General features: G+C 46.6%; 1 protein-coding gene across 1 annotated transcript in view; it reads right to left on the reverse strand.

Annotated features, from left to right (window-relative positions):
* ACACA (acetyl-CoA carboxylase alpha) overlaps nt 1-26,368 on the reverse strand; it is a 114,890-nt gene that overhangs the window by 25,489 nt on the left and 63,033 nt on the right. Inside the window, 7 exon segments of the mRNA XM_030472174.1 lie at nt 532-675; nt 13,469-13,579; nt 14,000-14,120; nt 14,636-14,733; nt 15,083-15,352; nt 25,545-25,691; nt 26,070-26,225. Of these exon segments, the coding sequence (XP_030328034.1) occupies nt 532-675; nt 13,469-13,579; nt 14,000-14,120; nt 14,636-14,733; nt 15,083-15,352; nt 25,545-25,691; nt 26,070-26,225 (1,047 nt within the window).

Consider the following 26,368-nt stretch of genomic DNA (forward strand, 5'->3'; position numbering starts at 1 on the left):
CAGGGAGCTTCATACTCCCTCCCAAACCTTTGGCACCATCTGGCACACATTGTACTTCATCTGCTCTTGAACTTCAGGCATAGCCAGAATTAGCGAGGGGTTGCAATTTAATTCTGAAAGGTGCCCAGGCCACTGCCTCGTTCCATGCACTCTTTCCTGAAGGAAGGTGACCTGCCCGTTCTTGTTGCTGCCTTCTTGGCTGCAGAGCAGCTTGCACATATACATCAACTCCTACAAATTACTGCCTCAGAGGGGAACTTTCAGAGTCTTTTCTGTAGGAGACAATCCACTGCTTACACAAAATCCTGCTGCCCAGAGCAGGGAGGGCAGCACGCCAGGGGCGTGATGTGGAGGTACCCAAGGCAGTGCCAGGCTGCTCCATATCCCAGCTCCTGCAGCACTTTAAGACAAAAACTGCTCTGTTGACTTCAATACCAGAATGCTTAAAGCCTCAGGCATGATCCTAAACCACTTTGCCAGGGACCATACAAGCACAGGAAAAGCTTGCACTCCTGCAGGGCCAGGAATTACCTTTGGCATGTAGGAAAGCCACTGCAGAATAGTGTAGACTCCTTCAAAATCATCGCAGACGGTGCTGTGCGTCACTCCGTTGTTGTGCATGATCTGGATCCCACCCAGCTGGTTGTTGGAGGTATAAACTTCCCGTCCAAGCACCTTTGGAAAGGAAAACAGGAAAACCATCAGCGGATGGGATGTGACGAGGAGGTGTTAGCTAAAGACATATAGACAAACCCATCCCTGCAGCAAGCCGTGATCGCTTCAGTGCCAAAGGATGGAGCAAGCCACTCACAACAGCTCTTCCCAACCCCTGTGTGCAGCAAGATCTTATGAACAGTGATTCCTAAGGGAATGACACAAGTGGGGAAACTGAGGCAGGGGGCAGCAATGACCACATCTCCCAGGTGCTGACCCAAGCTCAGCTCACTAATTCAAACTTGCTCTAAGACAACTGACAGGATGGACCCATTTAAACCTTTAACTGGGGAAAAACCACCATGCACGAAGACAGAGCAAAGACAAAGCCCCACCATATCCTTAGAGAGACTGGAAAGAACAAGCCTCTGCTGGGCTTCTGATTCTCTTGCACAGCTCCATCTCTAATCTCAGCTCAGGCACCGCAGCTCTTTTCTCATTCTCCTGCTGTCTCTTCCCATTTGCCCTCTCCCTGACTGATACACTGATCTCTCGGTCACTCGGCTTTCTGCTCCGCTGAGTCCATATTACTAATAACACCTCTGCCACGGCCAGTTTACCTCATGAAGGCAGGAGCACATCATTACAAAATAAACTCATAACTTTGACATTCTAGCAAATACATGCCGTTTGTTATTTTTACGGGTTGAGTCTTTCTAACAGGCAGAGGGCATTACATACCTGCTTCATTTAGATCTTAAAAAACCCCTCAAACACACACAGCCAACCTGCTCTCCCCCACCAAACCAACAGCAGCTTGGTTTAGGAAGAAGGGCTACCCTGAGCTGGAGCCCAAAGGAGTCTGGTCCTTATGGAAGCGATGCTTGGGTCTGACTTCATCCTCACCCCCAACATCCTACAACAAGGGCTCGGGACATAACTCATCTCACCCATTGTAGAGGGGAACTCCACATGTCCCAGGATGTGATCTTTTGGGCTGAAAGTAAAGAAGGTGCTAAAGGGATATGAAAATAGAAAAGTTTGATCTGGTTATAAAACTCCACTGGACCAATTGGTTTTCCTCTGGCGCGACATCAGTTCATCACAGCTGGGGTAAGGGAGTCACTGTGCCCATCTAAAGCATTGCCTTGAGTTGTGGTAAGGCCCAATGCTGTCACTGTTAACTCCAAATTCATCTGCCTGTGGAGGAGAAAAGGCCGGTGGTCTGGTGTTTCACAAAACTCAGCATCTTACAAGAACCAGATGAGCCTCACAAAGCTCCTCGTGAGAGAGATGTCAGCTGAGGTTTAAATCCAGAAGAAACCGAGGCACAGCAGTTATGCAGTAGCTCAAATGCTTATAAATCAATGTCAGTGCTGTGGTTTCGCACAGACATGTTCCTGGGTCTCCCTTCTGTGCTCAGAGACCTTCATCTTCCCCTAACAAAATCAGTGCCACAAAAAAGCATGGTAAAGAAGGCAGCAGCATAGATTTAGGTTCAAGGAAAAGAAAAAGCACAGGCCTCCAGATGCCAGGCACAAGCCTGCTAAATGCTTTCCACAGAGCAAAATAAAAATAAAGAGGATTTAAGCTCCCCATCTAGGAACTAATGCAAACGTATGTACATGCAAAATGGGCCTCTGCTGCTGCTTATCTAGAGACACTGTAGACAGCTCAGGTTTACCACTGCTGACAGGCAATGAAAACAGTCTAATATACCGCCTGCTCTCGCCCTTAAATCCCTTTTTGGAGATCAAGATAAATATGCAGTTCCTTTTCCCGAGTGCTCCAGACATTCCAGTGAAGTGGAGGAGCGGGGTGAGGGGCTGTGCAGATGAAATCCCTCTGCAGTCCTGAGCCTGCCTTGTATTTACCTGTCAGTGTTTGGCAGCAGAGGCCACCGAGTCCCAAGCTGCAGGTAAAGTTGGACCGACGAGTGCACGCTGCCTTTGTTCATATGACATGTACGTCCACACGTGTGCGCTGAGTGCAGCAGGAGGGACATGTAATATGGGCTCATGCAAGCGCTGAATCTTGACTTAAGCACAGTCCAAATGCAAAGCAGGCTGCTCCACTCACTCCCCAGCACCAGCACTGGGCAGATGAGGGGTTAAGGATGCATTTTCAAGGGATGCTACCAAGCTGGGTGCTGGTCCCCAACCTGCTCCTGCCCATGTGCTCCTCCAGCTTCTCAGGAATGATGGGAGATCCTGCCAAGGTGTTCCACACATAGAGCTGCAGACTGCAGTGGGTGCCAGAGGTGAAAAGGCACTGAAGGGCCAGCCAGCTTATAGACAGTGATCGTTGGGCTTGAGAAAGAAATGAATGTGATAGCTCATCCATTCAGCTCTGCTAACCACCTCATCTCTGACCTCAGAGGACTACATTTTTAAAGGCTGACAAGTAATTCAATCTCCAATTAACAATCTTAAATGGTGCAATGCATATTGCTGTATAAATGTTTCAGCAAGAAAATATCCAAGGGTAAAAGAGAATACATCTGCTGGAGAAGTCCAAACCTGATACAATTAAAGGGATTCAGATGTTCCTCAATAAGACAAACAGCAGAGGCACGAGTGGATTTAGAAATGATTCTATGATTCTATGTTGCTAAATCAGTTAGTAATGCTAGAAAGAAACTCGCAGGAGAAAAGACTGCACGGGATTAAACCCTCTATCTGATATGACCAGGATCTATTGAAAGGGAAAACTTCAACCCTGAGAGGTTGGGGTGACCATGGAGGTCCGCTGAGTCACATAAAGCAGGAGGTTTGGAAGTGGAAGCAGCACTAGCCCAAGGCTTACAGAAGGCATCAGTTTAATGACCAAACGTGCACAGAAGGTTAAGTTTGCAAAGCAGGTCCTTCCTAGCAGGAAGGTTACTGGCACTCCAGGGAAAACAGATGCAGCTGCAACAGTCAGCTGCTGTAGAACTGAGATCAAGAACGGGCCAGCAAGAGGGGTGGAAAAGACCAGGTTCTGGGATTTTAAAGCTGAGATACACAATACACGTATATCTGAATATTGGCACTATTGACCTCCGATCTTGTGCTTAATCTGAGGCCAAAATGGAGAGAAAAGAGCAGCCATGAACAGCAAAGCACCACACAGTAAGCTTCTGGCACCAGGAAATGTGCTTTACGTTAGAATTGTTTCAACTCCATGAAAGCTCAGAAACCCCAAAACTGCGTTTCTGTCCACCCAGAGTGTGACATGCTACCAAAGGAAGCTGCTGTGGGGGAGCAGCCCTACACAGAGACCCCAAACCTGCCTGTTCTGAGGTCTCTAGTGAGGACCCCTCACTACTGCAATGGCAAACCCCATTTCTTTTGCCTTCAGAGGATCTTTTGGGAAGCACAAAGGAAAGCCAGGATTCTAGCAGCCTTTTCGGCCTTTACAAGACCATCCTCAACAGGTCTTCAGGCATGTCGTATGCACATTAATCATGTTCTAGCACCCAAACCCATGATGACCAGCTGCTTTCTCTGCTCCTTTGCAGAAGCTGGTAAGTTGAGACATTCCCTACGAAGCTGGTTTGGCTGCAAACTTGATTGGCTCCTATGTTTCATCACAGAGGGAAGATGTGAAAAAATGACAGCAGAGGGCTTGAATGGGAATCATTAGGTAACATAAGTGCTGTTATTATTCAGAGTGTATCATGTGTTTATATCAAATAGAAGTGCCAGATTTTTATCCAAATAATTTCAATAATTGCAATTCCCATCCCACCATTCATATTATCTGCCAGAAACCTGAAGCAGAAAAGGCACATGCACGTACTATAAAGAGCCTACTTTTCATAAAGAGGCAGAAATGATGGGAATGAATGTCTCATCAGAAAACACAATGTAGGAACTCAAAACCCGACTGCCATTATGTGCAGTCAAGCCTCAACAGATCTCACCGTTTTCATGCCCATCACTCAGCTCTTCCCCCACACACATCATGTCATTAGAGGGTAAAACAGCAACGCTGGATGGGAGAACTAGGAGAGCCCAGCTCCTGCAGCCCTGCCCCGAGCCCTCAGCCCATCCGCAGCCCCCTCTCCCTGCCTGCAGCCTGCTCTTGCATTTCTAATCCAAACATGTGCAGTTCCTGCACTTCTAATTTACGAGCGTTCAGTGGGGGACCCTTCTGACTTGGGAACATATTGGCTCGGTCTAATGCTTGGAGATTATTAAAGTCAGAGCTATACTCCACTATCAAGTCTACAGATCTTTTATTTAGAAGATATGGTGCTCTAAATGCACAAAGAGCTCCCTGTCACCTTCACATTAAAGCCCCTAGTGCCTGGTAAATGGAATTATATAGCTGTCATCTCCTTTCCCCAAAGTTTTAAGAGTACAATGGGCTCATTTTTTCACACTCCATCCCAGCTTCAGAACTAAGAGACCTACTTTGTATTGATTTAGAGTCTCAGAAATAAATAAACCTGCTTCACCAATGTGATTCACAAGAAATTCATGATACACTATTGCATGATATATTTCAAGCTGTGGCTCCAGCTCTTTTTTCCCTTTGGTGAGTGATGGGGGAGGTGGGAGGCAGGGGGAGGTGGGGGGAAGCTGACAGCCTGATGGTTATTGGAGATGGCTACTGACTGCAAATCCACAGGCAGGTCTTGCTGGTGGAGTCCTTTTACTTGCTTTAATTTGGTGAGATCAGGGGGGGAAAAGCAATTGCACTTCACCTCGGAGGCAGCAGGGGAAGACACATCCAGATGGACACTGTGGCTGCAGATGGGCTTTCTCCACCACCTTCTGCCTGAGGATCCCAAAGCACCTCACTAGTACACAGGAGCAGAGCTCTAAGCAGATCACAGAGGAGACATTCTCTCTGTTTGCTGCTGGCAACACAGAAGGTTATTGGGAGGAAAGAGCTCTTCCATCTTGCAAGGACTGATGAGGATTTCTGAATGTTTCTGGCTTGTAACAATCAAATTTTGCAATCTTGAGATGTGGTCAAATATCAGACAGGGTCAAGATGCTTGTTTCTGAATTGTGAGATATTTGTTGTAGATATTAGAAATATAAATTCATTTGAAAAGAAAAGTCAATTGGGAAAAACAGCCAAAAAAAAAATCCAAAAAAGAACTTTTCATTTGACCCAAAAAATTCCAAATGAGAAATCCATCAAACCTGGTATTTTTTTCCTGAAGAGTTCCAGTTTCAGTGAGGTGGCATTTTCAAATGAAAAATGTCTTGTCAAAGAATCCCTGCCTAGCTCTCCCTCCATGGCACGCAGAGACCGCACGGTTTGCTCAAGGTCACTCCACCAGTCAGTGCTAAATCAAAAGGACTCAATATACTTTGCAAACTAAAATTACAGCCCCCGATTCTACACGGTGCAAACACCCATAAATCCCACCTGCCTCAGCCAGGGGGTCCCTAATCCACACACCAGCCCAATAAACAATATTAATGACTGTCTCCATGATACTTAAGGATCCTGGTTTGGCCATTCCCTTGGTCACCTTCCGGACCCCAATAGAATCCCAGACTGGTTTGTGTTGGAAGAGACCTTAAAGCTCCTCCAGTTCCAACCCCTGCCACGGGCAGGGACACCTTCCACTAGAGCAGGTTGCTCCAAGCCCCTGTGTCCAACCTGGCCTTGAACACTGCCAGGGATGGGGCAGCCACAGCTTCTCTGGGCACCCTGTGCCAGCGCCTCAGCGCCCTCACAGGGAAGAACTTCTGCCTCGGATCTCATCCCAATCTCCCCTCCAGAAGGGCAGGTAATTTCTCCACAACTCACTGCAGAAAAGACCCACAGGCAGGTCCCCCTGATGACCCCATAGGGACACCCCAAGACAGGGGTGGTCAGGACCAGTTATTCTGGGACACGTTTGAAAAGAGCCTTTTTCCTTTCAGCTCCAGTGGAACATCAAGTACCTGAGTTAATGCTCCAGTAAGAACATACCCTGCAGGTATGGGAACCCCCAGGAACTGGGATACAGTCCTGCTTTCATGAAGCCTGTATAGGGTTTAGAATCCATAGGAGTTTCCCTGGCAGGTTTAGATAGGCAGAATACAGGCCACTGTGCTGAATAAACTCCTCTTTAGCAGGAATAAACACACACACAGACAGACCCCACAGCACCATCCTCACAGATAAACTGATCAAGATCCATATTAAAAATGATAGAAGGAGGGAGGAAAAAAAAAAGTCAACAGAAATCTATTAGACTTTCTTCCCTAAGCAAACATAAAGGGACTGATAATGCGATGCCTGGAACATAAATTGTCTCTAATGGGAACAATACACAAATATCAGCACTTAAAGAAAGGCAATTAAAAATAAAACGTAGAAACAGAGGGTAATGTTTGTTTATTTGCACTGCTCTGAAGTCCAGGCATCCATCCTGCACACATTCATCTCTCTACACCGAGCAAAGACCTCTGTGTGACCAGGACTGCCACCAACCAGCTCTCCCAGTATCTAACGCCTTTCACTGGCACTAAAAAGAACCAATTCTGCTCTCTTCCTACTGCCAAATATTGCTAAAATGGGATTGACTTACTAGAGCTTTACTCCAGCCTTGGTTCTCAAACCAGACCGGCTTTGTTGGGGTGTGAGTGAAGGTGACCTATGGCAGGGAGACCTCCACCAGCACCGAGGTCCTGCACTGGTCCTGGGAGACCAACCTCCACCCATGAACTCACCCCTTGTTCTCACCACATCACCTCCTGCACCCACCCAGGCCCAGCAGAGCAGCTCCTCCTGCTTCCCCTGCCGCTGGAGCCGAGAGCAGGGTAACCTTGGTGAGATCCATGAGGAACAGTGGATGGTGAACGCTGCTGAAGTGTCAATTTCTGTTTGACATTTCCTAGACCCTCTTTGATTAGCATTCTCAAACACCCGGCACCCATACCTATCTTCCTAATAGTCTTGCTGTGCCACTACAGAAAGATTCATATCATGCATTAATAATTATAATGCTCCTTTGAATGACAGGGATGGCACTTGCTGTTCTAACTCACATGATTGCTCTCACATGATTGCTTTGATCTAATCCCAAGACTGGAGTCATCTTGAGCAGATACTGAGCTATCCCTGCCTTGAATCTCAAAAGAAGAGCTTTCCACAGCCTGCATTTTACAGTAAACCCCTCAAAACAGCATCAGTCTCACAGGGCTTCTATTTATTTTTCCAGATTGTGAAATTGAGGGGTAAATATTACTGTTTGTGAGACTGAAGACCCATCACTCACACACGACAGGCTGTGTAAACACCCTATTCCTCACACGAGCTCCTCCAGCAAGCCTCAGACCCAACCAACACCCTCTGAGCAGCTCTGCCTGGTCCTCCCAAGCCCTGAGCCATGTTCTCACCCTGGTATTGAATCCCAGAGCACCCACCAAGTTCTGCAGCTTCCCTCAGCCACAACCTGCAACCATCGGGTCAGTGCCAGGCTGCTTTAGCACTGGGACCAAATGACACCCAAAGAAGCAGGCAGGGTACCTCCACGTGTCTGTCAGAAGATGCTGAAGAGCTACCAACAGCACAGAGCCATGTTGGCTGAAGTGCCTCAATATAAACTTGTGTCACCAAACAACCTATGGCAGGGGATAGCCACCACCCAAGCAGGCTGGTTCAAGCTGTCTCACATTCACACTGCTCCTCTGCCTGCCATGGGGATGCTCTCACCATTCAGCTGCAGATCTACACCAATGGAATCATAAATCTCCCCAAAAGCAGCCACACCAACCTCAGTTCTGGCTTTGACAGTCAGTACAATTCAGGACTGAATTAAAATACAAGGATATCCTCTCCTGGCCTCGTGCAAAGGGGTTGTTGGGTTTTAAATGCAGATTGTCAAAACGATCCTCGCAGCAATTATGGTCTGTTGTATCAGCAAGTCCTCAGGGACTCATCCACAGTCACCTGATTGACACATACACTACGCTGCCTGCACACAGGACGGCGCCCATCACGTTAACGTCTTCACCACCACACGCCGTGTCTGCATCAATGGAAGAGCTACTCAATTGGACAAAGGCTTGGAAGTTCCTTGGATATTTACATGTTGCCCTAGTGAGCCATCAAGGTTCCACTCATCAGCTCATCTCACAAACACCCCTCTTAAAAGCTGTTCTTCAGAAGTGTTTTCTCTCCCTAAAATCCACCAATTCGCAGTGCTAGAAACAGCGCGTTACCAACCTGGCGAGTTGGTTCCTGAGCTCCTTCAGGTCTAGAACAGGTTATAGAAGCAGACAGACCGTTTAAATAAAGATCATTTTGAAGGCAAAACCTTCCACAGAAAGAAATCCTGAGGATGGGATTTCTTTACCTACCCTGCCAACGTACCACTGCTGGCAGGCACTTCCCATCGAAACACATCCCAGATACAAATGAACTAAGGATTCAAGGCCAAGCCACCAGCAGGTAACCACTGATCAAACATGTCACACCACAACCAGGCGGTTGGCTGCACACTGGGAAATGAGACACAGAGCTCTGGTTTTGAACTCTGCTTTGAACATCTCAGAGTGTAGTGGTTCCTGACTCTTCACCTTCACTGCCTCTACATATTATAGAGTATCACTGGGGGAAAATAAAGCTAACAGGAGGGAGAGGAAACAGAACAGTATGCTGGTTAGATTCTTCCCCTCACTTCCAGAAGCGATGACCGCTTTAGGTGTAGATGTCCTGTTGTGAAATACAGGGTGGGGGACAGTTCATCATCTCTCAGAAAATGAACTGTTCGAGACACCAGGTTGACCATCTCTATAATGAACTGATGTGTATCAAGTTAGAGGAGGTTTCCGAAGACCTCTGCTAAACCTGGCTTCCTCTAGAAGCTCAGAACATGCATCTGTAAAGAAAAGGTGATTGAAAGCCACTATTCGTTTACATGAACAAAACAGTCTTAAAGACAGGCTTGCTTCTCAACACAAAAGACAAGGAGGAGCAAACTCATTAAAAATAGGTCAGCCACAGACTTGGGAATATCCTTGGGAGGACTGGAAGCTTGAAGCATATAAGCAATGCATAAACTGGGAACGGTGGGCTCTTCTTACCTCTATTAGAAAGAAAACCAGTGGAAATTAACCTGTTAAGAGATGAAATCAGGGGGAAAGGGAGTTGAGGGGGGTGGAAAACGAGGGGGAGGTAAAGTTTAAAAAAAAAAATAAAAATAAATATATATAAAAACCTCTGCCTCAGCAAAAGTTTTCATTAAAATTTTAGACAAATGATCTCTGTGTCCTTCCCCCGCGCTGCCTGGGGCTCCATGCTATTTCTATGCAAATAACAACCTCGTGGTTTAGATCTTATTATTTCCACCGGAGCTGCGGCGACATGACCCGAGACGTGTGTGAGGTAGACAGCACTAGAGAGAGAGAGGGAGAGCAGGAGAGGGAGAGGGAGGGAGATGGAGTGGCTGCTCGCTGGAGTGTGAAAAAATATTGTCAGGAGTGAGCAGCAGAGAACAAAAAGCAGAATTGCCGGGATAACGTGTTTATTTCAGCCCCTCTCCCCATGTGAACCGGCAGCTCTTAAAATTCATTGGGCATCAGGCGATCATGCACAATCCATCTGCTTTCACTTTATCATTTGCATTTCATGCCTCCTGGCTTTTGATGTGCTGATACTTTGATGCAGTCAGGAGACGCGCATTATCATTATTTCCATTTCCAGGGGGGTCAGCGGGCTCGGCACAGGCGCGCGCACACGCTCCCGGCACAGGAATGAAATGTCATTTCCACCTCTCCACCCCCTGCTGAAATGCACTGGGGAAGACAAAAGGGGGACGGATGAAACGCAGCCCCGGTGCCCCCACATGCAGAGCGCTGTGTCCCCACCACGGAGCATCGCCACCTTTCGCCCGGGTCTTCCCCCTTTGCCTGTCGGTGTGGGCTGTGAACAAAGACAGCTTCATCAGGAGCAGAGGGAAACCTCACACGGCTCCTGTGCAGCTTCTTCTCGCCCCTGACAGGCAACGGGGCTGAGAGAATCCTTAAACCTGCCTGGTACCAGGTGTCTCGCAGGGATGTGCCTCTCTACCTACAAAGCAGTGACACGGACACAGCCAGCACGTGATTAGCCAACCTCCAGAACCAAACATTAGCTGCAGCTAAAAATGCTATTGACCTTGAGCTCATCATTTAAGTTATAGGTTACGGTCTGGTTTTGGCAGCTGGACCTTTCCCTCTACACCTAAACCCTCAGGCTGGTTTTACATAATGATAATGAACAAGACTAGCAACAGATCTGCTGGCACAGAATGTTTGTCACAGTCCCCCTCTGCTCCCATTGTAAATGAAAAGGAATCCAGTATTTCAGTAAAGAAAAATAAAACCAAGAATCAAACCACCCCAGAAACCCCCCTCAGTGCTCCCTGAAAGCCCAATTGTCTCCATCTCTGCCGAAACATTCTGCACTACACGTTCTCTTCTTGCAAAGAGAAGACATTTTGAAGATGGGTGTACAGACACCACACCACGTGTAAGCTTTGTACAGCATCCTCCAGGAAGACAGCAGTTAAAAGTCAGCAATGGAAAAAACTGTCCCAGATCTCTGGCACCTAATTGGGAAAAGCTAAAGGAATATTTGCATGCAACTGGGTCAGGATACCTCCAGTTCCAACTGGCATGCAAGGCGGCAGTTTGCATTTACTTTTGTTTCAGCCATGATCTTTCCTCCAGACCCTGCAAGCTGGACTGGGGACCTTCAATTCCCATAAAGTAAAGCACTGGCCTTGCTGCACAGGCTCTTCTCACCCTCTACTCTAAAGGAACAAGAAGCAGCAGGGCTCACTCGCTCCACAGAGGAGAACTACAATGGGTTTCCACCATGAGACCCTTCTGGAGTCTTATTCATGTGAATGAACAAGAACACATCATACACCATCATGCCCCAACAGCCTCTGCACTCCTACAAGGGAGGACTTTGCTTAGCTGACAGTGACCTGACTTCTAGCCAAAAGAAAGTTCAAACTGTCCATCTAAATTCAAGGGACAAGAGTTTAACAGTTTCCATGGAAAAAGGTAAGCCTGAAGTAGATCCTGCATTAGCATTCACCGTTTGCTTCATACCCTCCTTAAGATCCCCACTAGACTGAGCTTGGGCACTTCAGCTTAGCACTGGGCATCATTTCACTATTCTGGGACACAAGTCTAGCTGGATCCATTCCAGAAGCTCTGACCAGAACTGGATTCCCAGTCTCCCACTATTCAAGGACAGGTAAACTTCTTTAGTCTGGGCTTAGCTGTCTTACTGGGAAAGCCGGATAGGATGGAACAGATTCCTCCTCTGCTTGACCTTTAGCCAGGTAGAGGCTCAATGCCTACATAAAAAACACATGCAGAGGGAGGAGAATTCTTGGGATGGGCTAAGTCACCCCCAGAAAGCATCTCCTCCTGCCTACACCTGCTGACAGAAGTCTTAATTTAGAGTAAATCCTTAATTTTTAAGTGTCTAAAATTTAGTGAGATTAATCTAATCCTATCAAAACAAAATTCACTTCACGGGTAGAGAGAGCAGTTAAACCTGGGAAGAAGAGAGCAGGAGAGGAGGACTAAACAGCCTGGCCCTGCCATCTGGGAAACTCTGCAGGGCCCCGATCCCCCACAAATGACAGCTGGAACCAGGCAACTTACTCCACTTGAGCAAGCACTAAACTGACTCAATTTCTTTTTAAAGGATGGATCTTCAAATGCCTCTTTTCCTTCCATTGATGCAGGTGTGTGATGTGTGTAAGAGATCTAACTGAGGGTACTGCATCCTGGAGTTGATAGGATCAATGCTTCATTTTCTGCAGAGCCCCCTTTATTCAGGGAAATAATTCAACGAGAGACTATTTTCCTTTTATCTCCCATTGTCAGGCAGGCACTCCTTGAAACACAGCTTGCGATGAAGCACAACCACCCCAGGTGCTGGAGAGGGCCTGACAACAAAGCTGCACAATGGGAAGGGCACTCGCGCCGCACAATCCCAACTCCCATGTAAACAAAGCCCTCAGTGCGAGGGACGAGAGCGGAGCCGTGCCTGCTACAGACAAGGAGCTGGAGGCTGTGGTATTAACAGGCTTGGGGCAGCAAAGGGAGAAAAAGCACCTCTGGTGGAGGGGGGAAAAGAAGAGCCACTTTAGGAGTGAAAGCAGTAAGTTTCCTTACAGCCTGAGGTGCTCCTCCTGCTCCCATAGCTGAGATGTCCACAGCAGGGCTGACCCCTGGGAAATCTCCATCCACACTTAGGCTTCAGTGCTCCCCCAGTACCAACACAATGCTGTGGGTGGCTGAAAGCTCAGGGAGATTCTGGCCCACGCATTTTGAAACATAATCTTCCAGACACTGGAAACAGCCCCGGTTCCTCCATCACAGTACACAGTGGGTGGGAGAAGATGCTGCCCAGCCGGTGGGCTTCCCCACTGCTGTCATTTAGCCACCACACACAACCTATGTGACCTGATTTCAGCTGGGTTTAAACCACAACACTCTGTCAGAAGCTGCTGCTCCTTCTTCCCCTTCACCTGGCTCATGCTCAAGCCCTTAAATCTGCAGTTGTGCCCAGGTGCCCTGCCAATCTCCAGCCAGGATGCCTGGAACAGTGCCTCTAGCTGTCAGTATGATGCTCTTGTCAAGAAAGGACGGCTTTCTGACCAGAGAGCAAAGGAAACACGCTGCAAAGGCAAGTTCCACAGCTGCTGCCCTGTGTTGGTTCTCCTTCTGGATCAGGAGGAGCCCCAGAAGGGAGAAAGCAAAAGGGACCGAGCACAATGACACAGTGGTGGCAGCTCCCCGAGCCTCCAGCAGAACTCACAAAACCAGCTCAATTCACATAGCTCTGAAGACTGAAACACATAAAGACTCACTTTGTTGAGGGCTCCACAGCCAGTCAGGATTATGTGAGAGTTCTCCACCTGGATAGTCCTCTGACCCAGCCGGACAAGGTAAGCTCCAATTCCAATTGCCCGACACGTAACCTTAAGAAAATAAAGCAATCGCATTGATTTCTGTCTTACCACACAGCCAAACCCCCCTGATTCAAACACCTAGATAACACTGGGCATGTTTGTATTACAAGGCTGTAAAACCTGGTCTCACTGCAAAAGTCCAGAATCTATTTTAAGGTAAAACACAGTATCTTTATTTTAAAAAAGAGACTTAGCACCTTAGAGACTGAGCAAACATGAAACCAAATAACACTGTTTTCTACAAGTGTTTTAAATTTAGTCTGGAAGGGCCCCAGCTCCACAATGGTGCCAGTGGTGCTGCTCAAAGCCTTCGGGAGCCAATTCACAACACCCAGAGGTCTGATCCCAGATGTCCCTTCTGGATATCACTGCAGGGTTTTTAGCTGAAGCAGACAATAGCTTGAAGAATAGAAAGCAGTGGGGGATTACCAAGTTGATGGTGATAACACTCTCATAGGCTAAAGATGATTCTCCAGCAATCATGCCAGATCCTCTGAGGTTCTCTGCTCCAAGTCCGTCTTCCTTTCCGATAATATCTGTTATCTTATACCTGAGGGAGACACATACAGCCTTTGAGTCACAAGGTCCAATGATTTGCTGAATCAGTTTGCTACCAAGAAAATGGAAACTGACTAAATATCATTAAGGCTCTAAAGAATAATGTGCATAAAACCCAGCCAGGACCAGTACGTGGGCTCATTCCACATGAAATAGTCCTACATCGGAGCAGCCAAAGCAGCACTGCAAAGAGGAAATGACAAGGGAGAAGACTGCCCATGGAAAGTCATTCTGTCATTCCCATAGGATGCAAGGAGCAGGCTGATTATTGGAAAAAAGGCAAGAAAGGAAGAGAATGCAGCCCAGGAAATAGAAACAGAACAAGAGATTATAATGAGGCTCTTACCTTTTCTTTACATTCTTTCATGCCTTCCCTTCCCCAGCACAGTCCCCTCTTACCCAGCACCCTCAGACTAGCTTCTATCTTTTCCACTAGGCCCTTCCTAAGCAAAGTACTTAAGCATGTACTGAACAGAAAGGTTTTCATCCTGACCTGTCTGTGCTTACCTGGACTCTCCATTGTCCTCCACGTGTTCACAGTGAACTGAGTTCAGGGCACTCACTTTCTTATAATCTTGAGGAGTCAGGTACAAGTATTTGTATCCCTGCAGGGAAAAAACCCTCATTCATCTAATTCCCACTTGGAGTCCCTTCCCAATCGCCAATAAACCCTTCCAAAAAGAACATTTTGAGGAAGCAGGATTTAATTCCAGATAGCGATACGAAAATCCCCTCTTAACATCCGAGCTCCAGCTGAGGGATGCTTTCAGCATTTAGCACTAACTCATGCTGGATACCAATCCTGCTGCCCGAGAGATCCAATACCAAGGAGAACTTTGGATCTAACAGTCTGGTAAACATCTACCTTCACCTCTATTAAAAGAGATGGTGTAAAAATAAGATTCTCCTACGAGCTACTGCAGAGCTTCTCTTGTGACTCCTGCGCCTCTTTACCTTGTACGGGTCATCGGGGTCTTCCCAAGCTACTTGGAACATGTGCCGAATCTCCTCAGCCAAACCAATCCTGGCTCCACTGTTGGCAGCCACATAGATACGGGGGATGCCATGTGTCCGAGCAAGCTCTGAAGCCCTCAGGAACAGCACATCCTCTTGAGGCCCAAAGGAGCCGATCCGGTATGTAATGTCATTGCCAATGACAATGATATCGCGGCCTTCGGGATACTCCGGGGTCTTCAGGGTCATCTTCCAGGCCACCATCCCAATCTGCAACCAAAGAGCAGGGAACAACAAACACTAAGTGTAGATCTCCAAGATGGGAAAGGGGGGAATTATGTGTTTTCCTTTGTGTTGCACTTGGTGTGTTTTCTTTTGGAACTCCGACAAGAGCAGCTGAGATACGCGCTGCCAGTGGGGAGCACAGCTGGGAAGTCTTAATCCTTCCCAGACTCCCTGCAGCACACCCTCCATTGCTCTTCCCACCCCAGACACCAATGCTGGCCCTCCCTCTCCCCATCCAGGGACCTGTCACGGGTCCAAAACACATTCTGCAGACACCCCTCTCACAGGGTGCTGCATTTATCCCATGTGCCAGAGCTCCTGGGGTGAGGATGGATGTGCTGCTGTACAGACTGCCGACCATCTGCTTGGGCTACCCAGGTATCACCCCAGAACCTTGTCACCCTGTTTCTCTGCCACCCTGCCCTCAGTTTAATCATCCTTTTATTCATAACTGCCACCCTTAATTTTTTTCTGTCCATCCTTTTATTTCTTTGGCTCTTCCCTTTTTCCTTCCCAAACACTGCAGCAGTTTCTTTCCAAACCTGCCTGGATAAGTAATGCTTTTTGCCAGGTATTTCTCGTTTTATAATCACCGGATGATCTCTTCTGGCCCATCTTATGGAGATCAGCAACATCTGTACCCTGCATCTCCCATCTCTCAGCTACCACGTATCGCTGCACTGGAGACTTGGCCATCCTGGAATGCCATTAACAGATGGAAATAGCAGCGTCCCTTGAAAGCCACATGCATCACCCAGTCTCCGCTTGCCCAAGGATCATAAGCTCTGAGTACACATTCCTCAAGCCGATTGCACATCCTCTGCAATCAGGAGGGTTGAAACTCTCATTGTGGAGACTCTGAATTCTGAACATGATGAACTAAAGCGGGAGGGGGAAAGGGGAGAAGCAGCAGATAGATATGTGCCATTTCATCCAAATCAAAATGGCACAATACACAGTTGAGATCCAATCAACATCTGCAATAAGATATGCCATAATAGGCTCATTAAAAAAAATAAAATGGGAGAGGAATTAATCAAAGGGTCATTGGAAGTAAAGCAGGCAGCAATCCAAAGCCATTACAACTGGCTACTGGCCGCTCCTTCCCTTGCACCTCCCATTCCAAGAGCTGAGATTGCAAGTTAACAGAATGAGGGTGTTTCAGTTCACCTTCCCCTCAGTTCCAGCCGCTGCTGTTTTGACTGATACGGCGTAAGGGATTAATGTGCTTGCCTCTGAATATTTGCAGATTTACAGTTACATCTTAGCATCCAACTGCAGCCTTTGGAAGAGACAGAGATACTGCAGTGCTTTGAAAAGCAGGAGGATGCATCCCTAAAAGTCAGTGGGATGCTTTGCTCAACTACCAGTATTATTGCCAAATTAAAAGGAAAAGTTGCGATGCTGTAAAACAAGTGGGTGCAGAGGGACTGGAGGTCACACAGACAACAAGTCCAGAGCCTGAGAGAGCAACCTAATGGATCCCAAACAAACTCACAGAGCCAGAGGGGCTCCTTGGACTTCTGCTCTTCTGCTGATGGACTTTCATAGCAGAAGGAGGAAAAGAGATGCCAGGAGCTGGATAATGTGTCTCTGTGCTAAGTCTCAACAGTGGGCACGCTTGCAGTTAGAAAGGGCAGGTTAAAAAAGTCTTCAAATACAAACTTTAAGGCTTCAAGATTAAGAAATAAGGGCTGGCTGCCTATACCCTGACACCTACAGCAGCTCAGTTCTTTATCATACTTTACAGGGTTTTTTTTATCCCTGCCATAACTAAAATTTTGTAAGTGGGCACTTACAAAACTTTCTGATACCACCTCAGAAACCAGTTCTAGTTACTGATGGAAACCCGCAGGGAAGATGGGGGAATGTTCTCTTTAAAACTGCACCACCCAAAATGGCACAGAGAAAACACTGATTTACAGGACTTTTACAGGGTCTCCCTGCAGCTGCACTGACCCCAGGACCACCCCAGGAAGCTTCAGGCAATGTTAGATGAGCACAACCCACACGAGCAACCCAAATGCTCAGGCTTTGTATTTGGTAAATACTTGTCACCACAGTAAAGTGCAAGATGGAAACACATGAAGCCACTGCCAGAAACCTGCATGATAACCACAATGTACTGGCAGTCACATCCTGGCACCCTCAGCTCATCTGTGAGGCAAGCGAGTTAACACTAACCCCAGGGCTTAGGCACTAGTGACTGAGCTCCATCAGCATCCAGGACTGGTCCCACAGGTTCTCACCTATAAATCTAAGAGATTTTCCTCACTTTCATCAGCTTGTCCATTTTGACAATACAGAAGATAGCCAAATTAAAAGCTTTTCCTATTTAGAAAACTCAGATTGTAACAGAACTCTTGGAATAGTTTCCTAACTCGAGATTGTGCATCCTCTGCATAAATAAAATCCCTCTTGTTAATGCTAATGAGGAGAATAGGAAAAACTACCTAGACAGGGCATAGTAAAGACAAAAATAGTTTATAGCTGACAAATACGGAGCAACCTTATGCAGTATAAGAAAAGAAAAATTAAAGTGCATCACTTTATTAACTTGTGTCTTTCTGCCTCCCCAACACGCAGCGTGTTTTGTGCCATTTATGCAGTAATAAAAAGCACAGGGCACAACTAAGGATGGTTCCTGCTATGAACAACGTGGATTCTGTTTAAATTTATGGGCAGGAGAGGCTGGCTCTTTATTTCAGGGGAAGAAAGAGATTTTTAAGTTAAGGGCAGCTTGCCAAAAAGTGGTGAGTTCACAGGTTAATTAGACAGGCTGAGCTGATCACCTAAGAGCATTGTCAGAACAAGAATGGGTGATGGTAAGTGGCAGTGCCTTCAAAACGGGCTCCTTTTAAGAGCCAGCACAGGTTGGAAGAGCTGCTCCTGCCCCAGCTCTATTCCCAGCACGCCCGGGGATGAAGGAGAGAGGGAGGGGAAAAATAAAAGCAGGAACCGTCTTATTTAACTGTTTTTATGTTGGCAAAATGATTTGTGCCACAGTATTTCCATAAGAAGTGGGGCCATTATTCTCCTGTAGGAACACATTTGGTTTGAAAAGTATCACTGGACAGAACGTGGAAATCAAAGCGGATGAATTATTCACAACCTCCGATCAGAAGTGATCATTATTTCTGATGTTCCAAACTGTGATTAGGATTCAGTGCTCAGATGTCATTTGCTCCCTGAATAGCACAGCAGCAATGCAGAGTCGCACGACACACATACATTACACACAAGTTTTTATATATATAATTTTATACACATCTTCTCCCACTAGAGCTTTGGCTTAATGTAACCATTAACAGATAGTAAAACCACGGTATTAACTAACGTTCGTTTTCATGGTGCTCATAAATGCCGTTAGTTTGACACACAGTGTCAACACTAATCATGGCCTAAAATTAACACCAAAATTGACTTCAACATTAATTGCGCTATCGACGGGAACAGTAATACACACGCTGATGCAGTTACAAATTGACTGCGAGTGGCAGCAGGAGCTGTTGACAACAGGCACCGAGGGGAATGGGGAAGAAACCGATCCCAGCTCCTGCTGAAGGCACAAGAGGCTCAGAACGGAGGCAGCCAAGGCAAATAGAGGCTGGTGTCCAGGCACAGGGAGCTTTAAAGTCTCTTTCTGGCAGGATCTGTAACTCCTGGAGAAGCACAGCTAACAAAATCTGATATAAACGAGAGCAGTTTAGTATTTGACAGCATCTACGCTTGAGCCATGCCAGTTGTGTTGGTTTACTCGACTTCTCTCACAACAAGGATGATGCTTGAGCTGAGGTACTTGATCATGCTTCATTTTACTTATATACATCCAAATTTGGAAACCTGAATGTGGGTCTTGAAATCTCTAAGTAGGACAACCGAGCTTACAGAACCCTGGCAAGGATTTTAACTTGTTCCCATTCTGTGGCATGTGCATCATATGTAAGTTTTATATGTAAAAATACATATAAAGCATGAATACATTTGTATGTCAGTATTTATTACATACAAAAGTTATGATAAGAAAGGAAATGCAACAGTTGTAGAGGTCTGGCATGTGAGCACTGGAAATGCTGAAGCTGAACATTAATGAAAGCATGTTTCTCCCCTGCTGTACTCGCATGTTCTGACATGTTAAGTCAAGAAACATGGGGTTTACTCCCCCTTTACAACCTCTGTCGACTCTGAAGGTAAATCAGTGGCCACTGCCCCAGGATGCTGAATCACTCTGCTGCACAGCCATGGACAAGGTGTGTTTAGAAAGGGAACAAAGCCATCCCCAAAGGTAGCAAGTTTTGGTAGTTCATCATTCAAATCTGATGCCCAGAACTTCGGATCCGCACTCACACTGTGACCAAAAGCTGTGAAAAGTTTATCTTCAGCATGACCCAACTCCCCAAACCAGGGCGCGATGCATGTGTTTTGCCAGAGGCATTCAGCCTCAGCGCCTTGACAAGGGTGGAATGCCAAAACCCAGGATTCCTTCATTCTCCTCTTGGCTCCGAGAGAGATGTCATTTAGCGATCAAAGCCGCGGTCGCAGGCGGCAGAGCCAAGCGCGCGTTGGCACGGTCCTTCCCAAGAGCACGCGGCCAAGCGGATGAGAGATGGAAGAAACAGTTCCAGGAGGAAACGTGACAAAGGTTTGCTCAGTGAAGGGCATCGTGTGGCACCACAGACTGAAGGAGACGTGACTTCGTGCTGTCTTGGTTCTTTACACTAGACTGGAGGGCGCTCGGATGGCAAGCCAAGGAGGAACCCAGCATTAGGCTGGCTGATGGTCAGGGGAAGCGGATGGACACACCGAGCATCACAAAGAAAGCTCAAAAAGACACATTAAAGGAGTTTTTACTGCACACACATCTGTGCTGCAAGGTATGAAGTGCCTCTTGGTGATAGCAAAAGGCCTAATGCTGAACCCAAACCAGATTCTCTATCAAACGCAAGCTCCTGCTCCAAGCCCACGAAGTCAACTGGGAGCAACGCTGAAGCTTTTACCAAAACAAAAGCATTTTTGATGAAGCTTTCCAAACTAAACATAAATAACTTCTCCCTAGGCAGAGCATGAGGCTTGAAACCATCAGCTGAAATAGTCTGCATCCAGTGAAGTTACAGACAGATAAAGATACATCCGAGAGTGACATTAGAGAGGTTTTAATACCTTGTGCCTGTCGTAAAACCACAGGAACATGGGGTGACAAAGCAGAACATGCAGTTCAACTATTAAGCTCTGCTTGTATAATATTCATTAAGCTGCACTTTCAGCCCCGGGCCATGCAGGGACTTTTCCTCTGCCCACCACTGTCCTGAGTTTCACCTGGCCAAACCTTCCCACAGCCTGCCAGCACTCCAGCTCTGATCATGGATTATTGCTGACCCTCATGCTGCTGAGAAGGAAAAACTGTGACATCTAGTGCCAATAGGGAAAATGACACATTTTCCATGGACACTGCGTGAGCCTGAGCTGAAGGGTAACGTGGGGTGTTGCTCCAGGCACTCCTTGCCCTCCCTTTCTCCTTGTCCTTAAAGATGAGTTGGGTTTTATCAGCGGATGGTGCAGTCCTAGTGCCAGAGGATCATGGTAAATTGTAGCTGAAATACATAAAGTGCTACAGGAAAACATCAGAATGCCCAGCTCAAGAATGACAAGTCATATATAGGCTGAGAGAATTACCTTTTCACACTAAGGTTTCAGCTAATATGCTAATCTTCAGAACAAAGCCACCTTCCATGGGCATTTGAAGAGGGTGTCACTACATTACAGGTCCTGCCATCAGCAGAGCCACTGCAATCAACAGCTGCAGTCTTGAAACCAAGTCTTTTAAAGACTCTGTGAATTGCCACCAGTTCTGCACGCCCAGCCCTGCTCACGGCTCTGTGTTCACACTGTTTGTGACACAGAAATCTCCCCCTTTTAGCACAGCCACATAACTACAGAGGGAAATCAGGGGCTTCTCTTAAAATCTTCTTCTTAAAAGACAGTGTAGGTTAAAATACGTAAGATTACAAATAATTACAAGCGGACTTTTCCTCCCACCTACACAAACTCTGTACTTTCCAACGGTCTGTGTCTATCTTAAGAGGCAGGCTGAGCATCCACCTCTGGTCCTTAGTTCTTGATATGCTCAATTGTACACTAAATTATACCCCATTTGTCCCAAAATCTATTCAGTCTTTACTCAGGAGCTTTAGCAGGGAGCTATCGACCGGTGTTTGGTTCTGCTGATAAAATACTGTCATCTTCAGCTCCCCTCCATAGCTGATGGCTCTGAGATTAGTTACAAACTGTTCTCCACTTTCTAGTGTGGCACATTCAGCCTTGTCAAAGGTGTGGGCTTACTGAAATCCTGTGGTAGCAGGCAGAGCTCATCACAGGAGTCTGACACATGAGCAGAGGTGTCTAAGCAGCCAGACAAAACCCCAACAACCCAAAAAACACCCCAAACTCCTAAAAAGAGAATAACTACAGAGCAGGACACAGTTCACAAGCTTAACGTGAAGGCTCCAGAACAGAATCCATCCAGCAGAAAGCTCCAGGCAACATCCAGGACTCTGTCTGCAGGCCAAAGAAACAGCAGATGCGCTTCAGGCAGAGCTCTGGCTGCACTGAGAGGACAAGAGGTTGGAAGAAGGCCCGGCATTAGTGATGTGTTCCAGGCAGCAGGGCCAGCAGCACCGCACGCTCCCCGTGTGCTGTGACAAGAGGCAGGATCCTTGCTTGGAAGGAGCAAGCACTGTGTAGGAATAAAGAGCAAGTTGTCTTTTCATGGTCCATTAAGTCCTTGGCTTCTTTTGTTGAGACTACCAGCAAAGAGATAATCACTGCCAAATGAGGTGGTGGGCTACGTGAAGCGGTCGCGAGCTAAGCGGAGAAACACCTCTTGTGTTCTGAAAGTTCTTGAGAATTCCCATTTCACAGGTTTTCCTGGAAACACAGGTTATAGAATGCTGCCTGAACTCCGAGAGGACAGGAGAAACTCAGCTCCCAGCTCCTGCTCTGCCCGTGTTGGAGCAGGGACTGGAATTCCAGTTGCTGCCATCCCGCTGAACGCACTGACCACAAATCTCCTGGATTTTCTGCTGGTTTCTCAATTTCCCTGCCAGCTGAAACAATTAGGGCACTCAGCCCGGCTGAATGCTTTAAGAGGAAGAGTGTCTTGACCCCTTTTCACAGAGAGAAAATGTAATTGTTCATACGGTGTAGCACAGCTCCAGCAGGAAAGACAAGCCTACCTCAGAACAGCTGGTACCACAGTGGTGAGGCACTCACTTCCAATGGGAATAGCTGTGTTTGAGTCTGATCTAAACCAAGTAGAACAGTGAAATGTACTAAAGAGAAGCTAGATTTGCCCCAGCCACAAGATTTCAACAGAAATTTCCTCTTTACTAAAAAAAACCCCACGTCTTTTGGGATGTACAACCTCTCAAAAGACTTTGGATTCAGGAAATCAGCAACTTTGGCTGGGAAGAAAGAAAAAGGAGAAAAAAAATAATCACATTTACTTGGAAAGTTCCTACCCAGCACTCAGCTCATTGGGGCTGAACTGGGAACAGCTCACGCCTCTGGATGTCAGGCACAGACCCCATTGGCACTGACCAACCAATCAATCCTGGGGGAATGCTGTATAACAATACCCAGCACTTATTTAGCAAATACAAATTCAAAGACTCTGATATTAGGGATCATCTCCCCTCTAACACGATTTTCAGTGTATATGGGCTTCTGGCATTTTGAAGTCAAGTATATCTATCAGAGGACAAAACTCTTCCTTATGAAATTCAAACAAGTTTAGAGAGCCAAGGAAATGTGCCATGTTTTGAGAACGGTTCCTGTCATATGGAAGAAGTGTAGAACCAATTCATGTTTTGAGCAACCTGCTCTAGTAAAAGGTGTCCCTGCTCATGGCAGGGGGTTGGAACTGGATGAGCTTTAAGGTCCCTTCCATCCCAAACTATTCTTTGATGATGATTTTCTCCTGCTCCTTGTGGCATGTTTCCTCTTCCTGTGCAATGCTACCAGCGACTTCCACCTTGACAGATTACCCCAGGGATCTTTGCTACCTGGCAGATAAGATGCTGTATTTCTCTGCCCAGATGCTATACAGACTGATTCTCAAACAAAAGCAGAATGGATCCACTTACAGCCTTAACAAAGAAAAGGCTTATGCTCTGAATTTATCTAGCATCCTGTCTCTTCCTTCTCCACCCCTGCAGCCGTCTTCTTTGGAAAGAGAAACTGGAGTGTGCCTTTGTGAAAATGTGTTTCCTCAGCTGAAAAGAATTAAACCATAAAAGCCTAAAGTCAGCTCATCCAGATAAAGCAAATGCAGCACAGAGGAATGAATCTGTTCAGCAGCTCGTCGCCTCCTGAATGTCACCTGTCCTTCAGCTGCTGCTGGAACCTCTTCCTCTCAGCTGTGAATGAGCACTATTGTGTGTGGTGGTGACTGGTGACACAATTCAATACCAAAGCCTCAAACCTCATTCCAGCTGCACATGGTCCTACAGTGACTTGTCCAGCTCCAGCCAGGCCGGGCTGACATCCATGGCCTCTCTGGGGAGGCACAGGGCACCTCCTGGGGCTCACCACTCACTGACACCGAGCCCTGGGCTGGGACTTCACCTTCATTCCGGGAAGTCATTATAAAGCATGTTACGGTCCGTACCTCCACAAGAAGTGGTCTTCAGCAGCCAGACTGAAAAATGTAGGGGAACATCGTGCTTCCCCCTTGTTCATCTCACTTTCCAGTGACTCAACCCCTCGGCATAACCACCACAGAGGCAGGGCTGGAACCTGTGCTTTAGATAACACCACTACACACACCACAAGAGCCAATTTCTTTACAGCTTGAGCATAACTAAGTCTACCAAGGGTTAAAAAAGACTCCTAATTTTTTTTTTTTTGGTTGTCTTTGGGTACAGAATCTCTTATAATAAGACTATTTGTATTCATACTGGCAGAGTAAACACTACATGTTCATGCCCAGGCAGCTCTGTGCTTGTAATTTCAGCAAGAACAGAGCTAAGTCCCTGAGGGACTTCGCTATTTCCCCAGCCACCATCCACTCAAAGGCTGAATGAGAACAGAGAAAGAGAGAAAGATGATGGCATAAGCCTCCACAACACCACAGCCTCAGCTTTCACTGAGAATGCAGGGAATAGCTCATTTCAGGTTTAATTATACTAGTTAAAGCAGTTCTCCTATAGGCCTGCGAAAGACAAGGACGCAGAGCTCCCCTAGTCACCATTTACTGATTAGGTTCAATCTGAAAACATCATATTCAAACCCTTCCCCTGACAAGATACATGCAGTAAATAGTGATGAAAACCCCTATTTCCTCCCATCACTATACTTGACGTTTTTGAACAGAGCTTTTGCAAATCTGAAGTTGATATATCTAGGAAAAGGATGGTGCTAGTTCAGTGACGCCAAGTAGAAATAAATGATACCGCCACTTAGAAGTGTTCAAATTTAAATGACAGCAGGAACATTCACTCACTGAATCCCACCTAGCCTTGGCAAAAGAAATAAACACATCTTCTACTGGTGAGCTTTATTCTCTGGTCGTTTCAATGCTGCAATCTTTGGCTTGCTGGTGGAAACCAGCAAAGCCCAGCACAACAGCTCAGCCTCCTCCTGCTCCAGCTGAAGGAGCAGCTCTGTTACCCCAACAGCATTAGCAGGTTCCTAGTCTCAAGTAAATCATTCACTAGAGGGGGATGTTGCACGCACCTTGGCAGTGCCTGCTACACAAACACTGCAGGGCCAGTATCTCAATGGAAAGCATGAAATTGTTTTTACTTTTTGTTTTTTAAGCAAATGAAAACATTTCTATTTAGTCTTGTAAAACAGACTTTGCTCAAATACAAACCCCAGGTACCTGGAATCGCTGAATGAGCACTTTTTAATTATGAAGGAAAACCAGCATAGGGACAGGTTGGAAATAGAATCATCATTTACTATGGAGGTTAAAATACCCATTGTATGGAAGGTATTAATTTTTAATGAAACAAAAATCTCATTTTCAAGAGAGAGATTTCAGCTGTGAAAGACTGAATGAATAGATTTTGTGCCTTGGTTGGTATATTTTCATTACCATTGTCAAACCTAGTCCAAACCACAATGTACTACTGCAGGACATGGGAAGAAAAGTAGCATTAAAGAAAGTGCAACTTGCCTCGTTTCCTCCTGGCAGCCTGTTCATGTGCACGAGCTGGCCCTGGTCATCCAACACCAACTCCGTGTACGTGAGGATGTCCGACGGCAGCGGCGGCGTTGGCAGGAACGCGTGTTCATTCATAGAGTCCCAGAGTTTAATCAAAGACTGGGCAATGAAAAGATGAATTCTTGTTAAGACCATCTGCAAATATTTTTATTTAATCCACTGTGACTTAATATTCCAGACAGAACATTCTGAAACATCCCTCCCCCTGTCTGACTGACAGTGTTCAGTGGCTATCACTTACTCTGGTTTACATTCCGGCTTCTACTGTTTGACTTATTAATGGAACTACAGCAGCAGAGCATCCAGAGTCCTAACTTCTTTCAAAGCAGACTCAATCCATAGCTGCATAAACCCTGGGGGACCATTGTTAGCCCCTCTATGCCACCTGTTCCCCTGACGAGCAAGGATGGCAACTGGTAGAAGTGCTTTACAGGTACAGAAGGTTAGAAGTACCCACCAGGCCCCAAGAGCACTTACCTGCCGAAACATCTCAGGAATGTCATAGACATATGATGTCCCTAAAGACTGTGCCTGGAACCTCTTAGACTGCAGCAGGTCTTTGGTCACGTAGGGGGTATTGATCAGCATCCCATGAAGTGGTCCTTGTTTATCCCCATATGCCTGGAACATAATCTGCAGCACAAAACAAGACAAATTACTGCTTAATCCACTGGTTCTATACACTTATTTCATCCAGATTTTACCAAAAATCATCAGGCTATTCCAGACTGATCAGGTTTGTTTCTGTGCTCTACAAATATGTTAATACTCCCACA

This window comes from Strigops habroptila, assembly GCF_004027225.2.
Source record: "Strigops habroptila isolate Jane chromosome 13 unlocalized genomic scaffold, bStrHab1.2.pri S16, whole genome shotgun sequence".
Lineage (NCBI taxonomy): Eukaryota > Metazoa > Chordata > Aves > Psittaciformes > Psittacidae > Strigops > Strigops habroptila.